Consider the following 12,245-nt stretch of genomic DNA (forward strand, 5'->3'; position numbering starts at 1 on the left):
TGCTGATATGATAATAAGAGGCAAGGATCTCTCCCTCCCTTCCTTTTTTTTTGGGGGGGGGGCGGATTTAATTCATAGCTCTTGGCTTTGTCGTGAAATGGAGGTAATTTGTCACTCTATTGACCTGGATTCATTTTCAAGTATAACATGTATTAGAATAATTGTTCTTGAAAGACATCTATTTATCTGCTTGGAACTTTGTTATTTTATTTTTTGAACAGTGGCAGTAGCGGCGGAAGTGGCAGTCGAGAAAATAGCGGAAGCAGCAGTATTGGCATTCCCATTGCCGTGCCTACACCTTCACCTCCGACTATTGGCCAAGGTATTTTCCAAGAAGCTCCTTAAACAATATCCTATGTAATAGACGGGATTAATTCAGGTGCTGGATGAAGTTAATAGTTTTCAATTGTGCAAGTAAGTGAAGGGACCACACGGACCCACTGGCTTGCTAGACAGGCACATAGGACTCAAGTCTTCAGTAGCACAATAAAGGGCATTCACAGGTGTTGATGCTGTTGTTGGACTCCCAACTCCCATCAGCCCCTGCCGGCATGACCAATAGTCAGGGATGATGGGAGTTGTGGTCCGACAACATCTGGAGGGCCACAAGTTCTCCAGCCCTGAGTTGAATGCCAAAAAAATTACACTGCATTAATATGGTAAAATGCAGTTTCGTCCACAATAGGGAACTCTGCTCATAAAAATTGTGGATTTATGCAATAAACCACCTTCCTTCACAATTTAGATTAGCTTCCTCAACTATTATTCTTTCTCACGCTATCTTGGTTTGCCTAATTCAAATGATTAAGTGGGTTGAGATGGAAAATACTTTGTTCCATGTAGATTGCCCTGTCGTTCAATTGGATTTCTAGGAAGGGCTGAGAACGTGGACTATGTTAGGACCGGAAAACACAGAAATATTATAATCAAAGAAAAGCTTTCAGATTTCCTCAGAAAAGCAGATAGAATTCAGTCGTCTATTCAGTGGGTGTAGTTTATTTTTAAAAGAGGCCTTGAGGAAATGCTGCAGGTTTTCTTCAATTTTCAAAGAGTAGCTGAATCATCATGTTGAATTTTTTTTAACATGGGGGTACCATGATGATCCAAGCACATGCTGGAGAGGATTGAAATGTATTAGGATGGCATTCAGCTAAGTTTTACTTGGAGTAAGCCAAGTCAGGTCCATGAATTTCAGTGGGTCTACTCTTAGTAAAACTCAGTTGACTACCACTCTTACTTCTCAATGGAAACTACTTCCTTGTGGTGGGGAAACCATTCATCTAAGCAGAATCAGACAAATGTGGAACTAAATCTAAGCTGCAATTTTGTGACTTCTGCTACTGAATTGTTCTTGGTCTTGCCACCTTGATTTACAGTATGCTTCTCCGTTTTTTGGGTGTACAAACAAATTTTGAATACTTCTTTTGCATGCGCATAGGTCCTTTACATGCAAATGTCAGATGAAGTGTTAATTCAGCCTGGGGGTAAGGAATTGCAGGTCTGCACAGACACGGGACCATTATCTGGGCCAAGGCTCATATTTTGTGCCCCACCCCCATTGACTAATTACTCTCTTACTGAGTATTGTGAGATGTATTTAAATGACTGTATAGCCTTCCCGAAGTTGTAGGCCATTTAGTATTGTGGAATAGATGTAGGCAGCTGTATTCCCTTCCCCAACCTGGTGTCTTCCATATGTTTGCGACTGCAGCTCCCATAATCCTTGACCATTGGCCATGTCGTTTTGGGATGGTGGGAATTATAGTCCAGAAATATTCACAGGGCACACGGTTGGGGGAAAGCTAGATGTCATGGTGTCCACTTGGGAACTCAACCACAGAGTGCATGTAACCATGCAGAGAGATATGATGCCATATCCTGCCCTTCCACCTCTCTTGGTTTTTGATGAGTTCTGTCTGATGGGCATGGTAAAATATGCTTCGTCACGTGATGGAGTGGAAATGGACCTCCACTTGGCTGAATCTGCCTCCCAGTGACTTCATAAGCAGCCAACACTGCATTGTAAATGGGGCACCTTCATCTGCCCAGCATTTTCACCATAAGTCAAAAGGTTAAGCTCTGGATCAAGGCCTGACTTGGCAATCTATTTTAATAGCACACATATCTGCTCCTCCTCCTCCTCCCGAAGCTCCACCAGCACCACCAATGCCCCCACCTCTGGTCATGGGCAGTGTGATAGGTGAGACCTCTTGAAAGAGCTGGCATTATTGCAGTTCTTTAACAAAAATACTTAATCAACTCCCCCTTTGTTAACTAATGAATGTATACATCCTGGGTTGTGTTGTGTGCATTTGTCCTGCTACAATAATAGAAGCTTGGGGGTTTAACCAATCTAACCCCAACTAATTTTTTTCTGTGGTGAAAGCCTCTGAAAGTATAAATATAGATACAGGAGTCTGCCTTTATAGGGAGTGACACCTATTCCAAATAGCCTAGTATTGCCTATTACAGGCATAGGCAAACTCTGGCCCTCCAGATGTTTGGAACTACAATACCCATCATCCCTGACCACTGGTCCTGTTAGCTAGGGATGATGGGAATTGTATTCCCAAACATCTGGAGGACCGCAGTTTGGCTATGCCTGGCCTATTATGCTATTAGGCAGTACCTTCCCAAGGTCTCGGGCAGAGGTCCTTTCTAGCCTTATTGTACAAGATCCTTTGATGAGGATGTGCCATAGATTGGGCCTTACGGGTGCAAATATCTGCTCTGCCGTATACATCACCCAAATGTACATTATGTACTGGGGTGAGCTACCTTTAGTCATTTTTTCAGTTTGCCTTCAAAACAGAAACCAAGAAAACCTCTGATCCTGTGGCCCACTGCTATGTGCTTAAATTTACAAAGCCAGAGTGCCTAATTTGTGTTTATGTAGCATGTATGTCTGTTCCAAAGCAGAAGAGCACCTTGCATTACAAGAATCTGAACAACTAGCAGGCACCAGGTGGTGTGCCAGAAATGGGCAAGTGCCTGTGATCTGTTTTCTGCGCCCCCAAATCCACATTATGCATTCAGAAAACTTGTTGGTAATGTGGTATTCAGAATAATTAAATATAACCAGTTCAGTGGGGCACAGGTCCTACTTCAGTCTTGTGTTCAAAACTAACTTGTGTAGACCATGTGTCAATTTCACACATTCTTAAGTCCTTGGATATATCGCATAAATGTGATATATGTGCATAAAGCACATTGGGGTGACCATGCCTTCTTTTGATGGCTTGCCCTGAAGTGGTGAGCAGTGCTTTTTACTACATTTAGCATGCATTATAAATTAACTTGAAATTAGACCACCAGCGTGGGTCTTAGCCATAGGTAGTCTTGTGCTTTCTTGAAACCACACAGCATTTGACTCTCAAAGTGCAACTTTTAAAACTTGTTAACTTGAAATGTTTAATTTAATCCAGGGAGGGGAAGCTGTTGGACCCTGAAAGCTTTTGGATCCAGGACCCCATCATTTCTCGCCAATAGGGCCATTGGCCAGGGATGATGGGAGTTGCAGTTTGACAACATCTGGAGGGCCACAGATTGAGCCTTCTTGATTTAACCAGGTGTACCTAATAAACAAGGGACGCGGGTGGCACTGTGGGTTAAATCACAGAGCCTAGGACTTGCTGATCAGAAGGTTGGCAGTTCGAATCCCCGCGACGGGGTGAGCTCCCATTGTTCGGTCCCTGCTCCTGCCAACCTAGCAGTTCGAAAGCAGTTCCGGCGGGAAGGTAAACAGCGTTTCGTGCGCTGCTCTGGTTCGCCAGAAGCGGCTTTGTCATGCTGGCCACATGACCCGGAAGCTGTACGCTTGCTCCCTCGGCCAATAAAGCGAGATGAGCACCGCAACCCCAGAGTCGGTCATGACTGGACCTAATGGTCAGGGGTCCCTTTACCGTTTACCTAATAAACAGAATAATGGTTTTGGTTGGGATTCTATATTCAGTAGCACAATACAAGGCATTGGCGATTTGTGTTGTGTTAGCATTGGTCTTTAGCATGCCTTTGATTTCACAAACGTTAAAAGCTGAAATAACTACTAGTTATGCAGGCACTACTCATACAGTTATGCTGATTGCTTTACTGCAGCCTTTCCCACCCTTTTGCCCTCCAAATGCGATTGAACTCCAGCTCTTAGTAGCCCCAGCAAGCATGGTTGATGGTAGCAATGGGCAAGGACCATTTGTAGAGCATCAGGTTGGGGGAGGCTGCTCTGTAACAGGCAGACAGCAGGAGGATGCTTTTTGCTTTGACATGAACTTGAGAGGCTTTGACCCAGATAACATTGGTAAATGTTCTAATACTAGTGAAATAGAGTTCGTATAACCTAATGGTATGCTTTACGGCACACATACACCTGTTCAAAGTAATGATGTGTTTGACTGTCTTAACTAAGACAGCTTTAGCAAATGAGAGTTACAAGTTTCACTAGTGAATGTGGACTTTTACCTTACCAAAGAGAGAAAACTTGCACAGCTAAGTAGATAACAACTGATAATCATTGTTTATAGCACTTCCCTTGGGCAAAGTTTTTACCTTCTTTATTGATCTGAAACCTGGGAGATATCAAACACATTTTGGATTTGTACTGAGGGCTCCAATGTGTTAATGATGTAAACTCTATGTGGGACCTCATGCCTTCTGTTTTATGCACAAGAAGAGTTCAAGGGCTAGTCCATTGAAGACTGTTTTTCAGAACACTGGTCATACTTGTAACAGCATGGAAGAAATAATGTCCGCTATTGTCCAGATAATATAAAAAGCAATACATTTATACTTGTTGAATTCAGTGTAGGTAACAGGATTCTATCTGCAGCACATCCAGTAGTTCTGGAAGCCATGAGGATCAAGTTTAATGAAGTTTCAGAGTTTAATAGCATTGTGCATTTTCAGAAGTTAAAACTATAAATAAAGAAGAGTAAATTTCAGCCCTGCCCCTTCAACATTAAGTAGCCTCCTTCCAAATCTTCTGCTCCATCAATTTTCATCACTGGGGTCTTGGGGTTCCATATGTTTGCTGTGCTGTGGGCTTTGTACGTGCTCCCTCCTGGTTTTCTGCACTCTCTCCCCAAGTGTTATTATTTTTGCTTATCTCTTTTTGTTGGTTCCTTTTGGTGCCTGCTTTTCAGCTGCTCCTGGGTCAGCTCCTGGTTCCCAGTATGGCACTATGACCAGGCAGATATCCCGACACAACTCTACCACTTCTTCGGCCTCTTCTGGTGGATTTAGGCGGAATCCTTCTGTGACTGCCTCGTTTTCTGCTCAGCCTCATGTTAATGGCGGTCCTCTCTATTCTCAAAACTCAAGTAAGCTGCTGGGTTACTACAGAGCCCAGAACTCCTGGGGTCGCTTTTGTGATTTGATAGCTTTGCATTTCTCTTGATTTATCTATAATTTGGTGACTAAGGTCTGGTTCAGATGAAACAAGTCTGCACGCTTCATCGTAGTCTCTCTGTTCTCTTTCATCTGTTCTGTGTTTGGCTTTGACACTTCTGTTGTGGTTTAGTAAATCACTGTTTCCTGTTCCATCTGAACCAGAAAACTGTGGTTTAATCTCTTATGATTACATATCAGGATCCGGCCATGGTTTTATTAGACCAAAATTGTTACACCTGAACTGGGCCTAGAAAATACACACAGTATATTTTGCTAGATAATAATTCGTTTGAAAGAAATATGTTTTTAAACTAGGAGTGAATGTGACTTGTGTTTTTTTCTTCAGCACTGAATAACTGTCCATGGTGTTGGAAGGACTTTCCTAAAAATCTTGTTTAGTTTCTCTCCCTTTTAGCCTTTTCCTTGTCCCCAGCTTCAGCTATAGTGTTTTTGTTCCTATTATGATCAACTATAAATTATCAAGGAGCCAGGTTAGAAATCTGGCGCATAACCTGGAAGAGTAGGCCTCCTTTCCCCATTCAGACAGCCACCTTTAATGTTCCTCCCTGTTTATATGGAGATGTTACATTTGAGTATGGTATAGACACTTGCAATCCAACACATATAGTTCACGATTCAGACTACTGATTCCATATTTTGTGGAGGAGATCAGCTTTGCAATTTGGGTCTCTGAATATTGGATTGTATGCGCTGTAGCTGAATGCAGTTTCCCCATGTACGTGTGGTTCACATCAGATGGTCAGGAACACTTTTGTTCCCTTCTGCGCATTGTACTGCAACATGCGGTGACGGACCTATTGTCTGATCCAGCCCATTGTGTTGAAATGGTGAATTAAATTTGCACTACTAGTTAGTTGGCTGCCTGTCCATGTTCAGAGGTAAAGTATGTGAAAATACAGAGAAACGGTCCTGTCACGTTCAGCGGGCGGCTTTCAGTAGGACAGAAATATCCTCGTGAAATGTCCTAATCATTTTAGCATTCTTGTTTTTGTATGTGTTTTTTTGTATTGCAAGCCTTTGTTCAAATACAGGCACAAGGCCGATATATGAGTAGTGTGCCGTGCTTTAAACAATAGCCTCTAGCCACTAATTTTAACTTGTCAGTTGTTTTCATCCTTTTCTGAAACTTAATGATTTAACATCCCAGTCTTGACAGTATAGCTTCCAGGTTTCCCAGTTCCCTTGGACTGCATTTTTCATGCCAGGCACAGACCTAATTTGTAGCATTTGTGGGGAGAGGAGAAAGAGAATTCAGGACTGTAAGTGAGATCTCTTCAAAACAGTCCATCATGGCGTGTTTCACTGGCAATAGGGGAGGCTAGCTTGTTTCAAAGTTAACTCGGCGCTCAGATTTAATTGTCAAAAGAGGAATGCTGAATTCCAGCATTGTTTAAAATTACTGCGTACTTGGCAGTCTAGAACCTGTTTCAAAGTTGTGATCCCGGTCCTCTACTACTGTGCTGAATGTGGGGCCTTCGAGATGCTTTGAATCTAGATTGGATGAAATGCTAAAATAAAAATGTTCCCATCCCCTAAAAATTCTGGCCCCGTCCTGCTGTCCCATCTAACTCCTCTTGAGACCAACATCTTGATACACAGCTTGCTCTGGTGGGTGTGTATTCAAAGCTCATTTCAAAGATGAAATGGTCCCTTAATTCTGCGTGCAGCTCAGGCCCTGGCGAAGTGGACTTTGAAGGACTGGTGGCATGGCTGTTAATGAGATAGAACTTCTGTTTCCATCTGATGTAGATGCAACAGGCTTTGTGGAGGCTTGCGGTCATTCACATGCAAGACTGGCAACCAACACACACAGTCAAACCTTGTTGGCTATCCTCACAAGTCCTTTAAATTACCTCTTTTCTCCTTCCCATGAGCCTAAGGAAGGAAGGAAATTTGAAGGTCCCTCTGCAGAGGACTCAAAACACAGATTCAGCGCTATCGGCTTGCTTAACATGCCATTGTCGTATTTTAAACATGGGCCTTTGCTTGGCCTTCAGGATTCTCTGTGCTCTTTGACTGCCTTGTCAGCCACAAGGATCCTTCCTGGTGATGCTGAACAGATGAGCACAGAATCCTTGCTGTAAGAAGCTGAAAACCAGGTAGCTTCATCCTGCACCATTCTGATACCCCTTGGAATGCAATAATAAATGAAGCCCTTTACAAATATGTCCCATGAAGCTTGACTGATAGGCAGAGACAAAGTCATTTTATTTTTAGGGATATGCTGACATGTTTATTTGCTAGTTCACTTGAATTGTGGATTTTCTTGAATTGCAGTTCAGCAGAAAAACAGCCATCTCTTCTGAAAACAAATTGCTTTCCTAAAAGCCTTCCTGAAGGGATGCGCAAAGCTGCTTCAAAATATAAAAATATAAAACAACGTAGTATATTCAGTCTTACACAGAAGGGTGGGGATTCATAGACCTCTGTAACCATTGCCGTTTTCTGGCTTGTTTATTTCAGTGCTCGCTGCAAAGCAGAGCTCCTATTGAGCTCTTTCCCATGGCATTTTACTGTGAAAAGTATCCTCTTGCTAAAACACAAATTGCACTTTCCCCTTATGAGCTGCCAGTTCCTGCAAGATTTTGCTGCAGGATGTCAGGACGTCTGGATTTAAAGCAGGAAAAAGAAGAGTTTTGTTCGAATCAACAAGTGAAACCTCTGAAACTTGAAGTGTGGATTTTAGCCTCATCCCTAGTTGGCCCCCCACCGCCCCTTAATGGAGTTGCAAATTGGCTAAAAATGCCGTTCAGCAGTGGTTGTATTGCTGGGAAAGCAAACTTTGAAGGAGGTCCTGCTGTGTGCATTCCTGTTGTTCATTGCATACCTTGTTTTGTGGTCCATTGTTAATGACAGCTGCTTTTTGTTTTTGTTTTCCTTTTCCTGTATCTGTGTTTACTTCCCCCGTTTATGGCGTGTGTGTCGCTTCCAGTATCTATTGCTCCACCCCCTCCCCCTATGCCTCAGTTGACTCCACAGATACCTCTCACAGGCTTCGTGGCCAGGGTGCAGGAAAACAGTAAGTTTGGCAGCTCAGCTTCTCCAAAGAGTAGAGCCGGTTCTCTTTCTCTCTCCTAGCATGCATGGTTGGCCAGTCAGGCTCTTTCCTTTGGTCTTTATTGGGTGTTTTTTTTGGGGAGGGGCGGGAGTCGTTTCATTTGTTTTCATTCCTCTGTGAGATGCTAACTCCATCTTTCATTTTAGTGCCAACATGGAACTGAAGGGGAGTGCTTTCTCTTCTGGTGTTTTTATTTATTTATTTTGGCATGATGATTACTAACGGCATTTTTGGAACTGGCTTTTCTCAAAGGGATATGTATGTGTGCACCTGGTTACCCTTGCCCCTGAAGAAACAGTTTTCTTTTTAAAGAGTTCAAAATGCAGTTTGGAGACTTGGTATGTGATTAGCTACAAGGGAAACACCACCAGGGAAGGCTGCATAGTCATCAAGGTAGTTCCCCCTGCAAACTGGTGAAACCCCCAAACTTATATTTTTGACTTGTGAGAGTCTCACAAAAAGGCATCAAGGTTTAAAAAGCCTTTATTTTGCAACCCACAACAACTCTGGGCAATCCTCCGCAAAAAAAGCTCAACACTGAGCCATCTCCCCCCATTTTCTTAAATCTGAGTCCCCAAAAAGGGGGCGTTTTATACATGGGGGCGTCTTGTACACAGAAAAATACGGTATATCTCAGATGTGTCATCCTATGGTGGCATTAGGCAAGTGAAAACACTTCTGCTCACTGAAGGGTGGGCCTCTCCAGTTTTCTCCAATCCCGTCAACATATTGCAGCCCTCTGAACCATATCCCTCTCTTCCCCCTCACCCCTGGCTTTTCTATACTGTCAACGCTTTCTGGAAATGATAAACGAAAGGTTCCACCCTGGTTGAAGGAAGTACTGACAATCCCCTGGGTCTTTTTTTTTTTTAGGAGTGGGTTGTGATAGTGAGATGCTTTGTGCATTTTAAAAAATTACTTTATACTCCAGTTTTTAAAATAAATATAAGAAGTGATAACCATACCCTACCCCACAAGAAACATTCCATACATATACAATGCTAATAATACAGTCAAACATTAAGCAAGCTGGTAAATAGTATAGAATTAATTACATCAGCTGACACTTTGTGCATCTTGAGACATCCCTGCCCTAGTTTTGCCAATATTGCAACTGCAGGGTTGAGATTGGATGGATTACAATTTTCCTGGGCATTCCAAAGCTGAAACCAGCACGTGAAGCCGCAAAGGGAGCCTGTATTGGCTTATATGAAATACAGATGTGAAGAGTGCACTTCACGAAGCTTAAATTAACTGTGGCTAATGAGTTCTGCTCAGTGACATTCTAGAGATATGGAATATCAGGGCATGCATTTCATATTTCAGATCAATCCAAGCAATTAGTTTTGCATTTCCCCCGCTACAACATTTTAAAAGAATGAATGAATGGAAAATGATTTGGCATTAGTGCCATTTAAAAATTTGACCACTTAAAATCTCAGTAATTAAATGAAAGGGGCATTGAGACTTCAGTTTATTATATGCCTTATTTGGTGTCTCTTCATTATGCTAGCTTGAATTTGGGGTGTTTCGTAAAACACACAGAGGTATCATTAGTGATATCACTGTATCTGCTGAAAAGCTTTTTTTTTCAGGGAAAGGGAGGTTCTGATTTAAAAGCACATGTCAATACTGAGGCTCTTTTGTGCAATGAAGATTTTCATTAGCTGGACAAAACCAAGAATGCTCTGTTCTGAATGAGCATTATATTTTGTTCTTAAGCTAAAGAAAATTGTGGAATGGGCATCGTTTCTCTTTAAACCCCCTGTGCCAGTTCCATATGAAATGGATCCAGTCCGGAAAATGTTACAGTTTCATGTGCATGTCTGTCTCTCATGCTCAATGGATTGGACCAATAAATTATGGGGTGTAACCCGTCGGGAACGTTGTCTAGTCTTGCATTGGAAAAGCTGTTGTATTGCAGCAAACACATCCATTTCAGTGTGGCTTTTGCGGCAGACGTTCCCAGAGGGACGATGGGCCTATTGTCATATAACACAGCACTGACAACAACAGCTTATACTGCTGCTTACCTACTGAAGTCAGATTCTGAACCGGGTTTAGATTTTGGAGCCCTGCAGTTCCAGCACCTGTTGCCCACCCACATGCCTTCAGGATGCTCACAAGCAAGGCATGGAAGCGGTGACCCTCTAGCAGCTGGTATTCTGAAGTATTTGGCACAACAGCAGTCGGGCCAGGAAAAAAAATATATTATTATTAATTATTAATTATTTATACCCCACAATCTTCTCACCTGGAGCCCCAATCTTTGTGCGCTCATGCTAAGCCACGATTAAGCTTAGTGTTACGTGAGAACTGAGCCGCAGCCACTTTGTTGTGAAATTCTCTTACTCAGAATGGCATCTGTTTGTGCATGGTGGGGTACATGATTGAGAATATGCAGGATTCTCTCCCTGCAGGGTTAGTCTGCAGCACTGCAATGAGGCTCCATAGAGAGTAGGTAGCCATTCACCTTCTTATTAGAGGATGAAAGTGCAGGAGCTCATCTTGCACGTTTACTGAGACAGGCCTCTCTTCTGGAAACTGGAATGGATCCAGAAGAGGGTGACGGGTCTGGAAACCCAAGTCCTATGAGGAAGTTGAAAGAGCTGTGTATGTCTAGCCTGGAGAAGAGGGAAATTAGGGGGCAGATGTGATGGCAGTCTTCAAATACCCGAAGGGCTGGAGCACAGATGATGATCAGACTTGTTCTCTGGTGCGCTGTAAGGCAGGCAGGACTAGAACCAATGGGTGGGAACTGTAGGGCAGCAGATTTCAGCTAAAGTGTAGGGAAAACTTCCTATCAAGAAGATACTTGCTCAGCAGTGGAACACCCTGTCTTGGGAGATGGGTGCTTCACTGGAGGTATTTAAGCAGATGCTGGACAACATCTGGTAGGCATGGAATGATGCCTTGCAGATGCTGCACAAATGACTGCCAAGGTCTGCGTCAGGCTCTTGATTCTAACTCCGTCCTTGATTCTGTTCTTCTTATCGACATCAGTGAATGCTAAAGGGGGATATAACCAAGCCAGGACTCTTAGCGATGGCTCTTTCTCTGTTTTTCAGGTACTTTGCTAACCCAGAGCAAAAGTAACAAAATTGTCTTGAGCCCACACATGACGTGATTGATAACGGGCTGCAATATTCAGCAGCCCTTGGAATGTGTAGCTATTGAGTGAATTCCCTTCCTGTTCTCTGCTAGCGTGCCGCTTATGATGCCTTGGAGTGTCTGCGTGGAAAATGGCACCTGTTGTTACCTGGCTGCTAGTAACCTCCAAAGCCCATTTATCATAGCATTTTAACATGCAGAGCTTTTGTTTCTAATCTGTGCATGGTACGGGTAGTGCATGCCGTTAGCATCTGATAGAAGATGTGGGTCACTGATCATGTGTTTACTTCCATTTGCACGAAACTTAACAGAGGTCCTCTTTTCCACTGACTTTCCAGTTGCTGACAGTCCAACTCCACCTCCGCCGCCGCCTCCCGATGAGATGCCCATGTTTGATGACTCTCCGCCGCCGCCACCTCCACCACCTGTGGATTATGAAGATGAGGAGGCTGCAGTCGTGCAGTACAATGACCCGTATGCAGACGGTGATCCGGCTTGGGCACCTAAAAGCTATATTGAGAAAGGTAATGGGCGAACATGCTTGTGCCTGCAGCAGATCAGCCCCTTAACAGCAAGGCTAAAAACAAGAGGCCTAACCTCCAAATCCCAATTTCGCTGCAAACATTCCGTGCATCCCTGTATGAAGCCTTATTCTCACAGCCTCAATATATCC

The 12,245-nt window shown here is 43.3% G+C and overlaps 1 protein-coding gene across 10 annotated transcripts in view; it reads left to right on the forward strand.

The window, feature by feature from the left end:
* Positions 1-12,245, forward strand: part of ABI1 (abl interactor 1) — a 97,448-nt gene that overhangs the window by 80,647 nt on the left and 4,556 nt on the right. For 2 of the 10 annotated variants that reach the window (XM_079948142.1, XM_079948144.1), the window contains 5 exons: positions 222-322; positions 2,117-2,200; positions 5,136-5,312; positions 8,336-8,422; positions 11,911-12,096. In XM_079948142.1, coding sequence (XP_079804268.1) covers positions 222-322; positions 2,117-2,200; positions 5,136-5,312; positions 8,336-8,422; positions 11,911-12,096 — 635 coding nt within the window. The remainder of the gene's footprint in view (positions 1-221; positions 323-2,116; positions 2,201-5,135; positions 5,313-8,335; positions 8,423-11,910; positions 12,097-12,245) is intronic. The other 8 variants (XM_079948146.1, XM_079948151.1, XM_079948147.1 and 5 more) reach the window with 5 other exon arrangements.

This window comes from Podarcis cretensis (genome assembly GCF_951804945.1).
Source record: "Podarcis cretensis genome assembly, chromosome: 12".
NCBI lineage: Eukaryota > Metazoa > Chordata > Lepidosauria > Squamata > Lacertidae > Podarcis > Podarcis cretensis.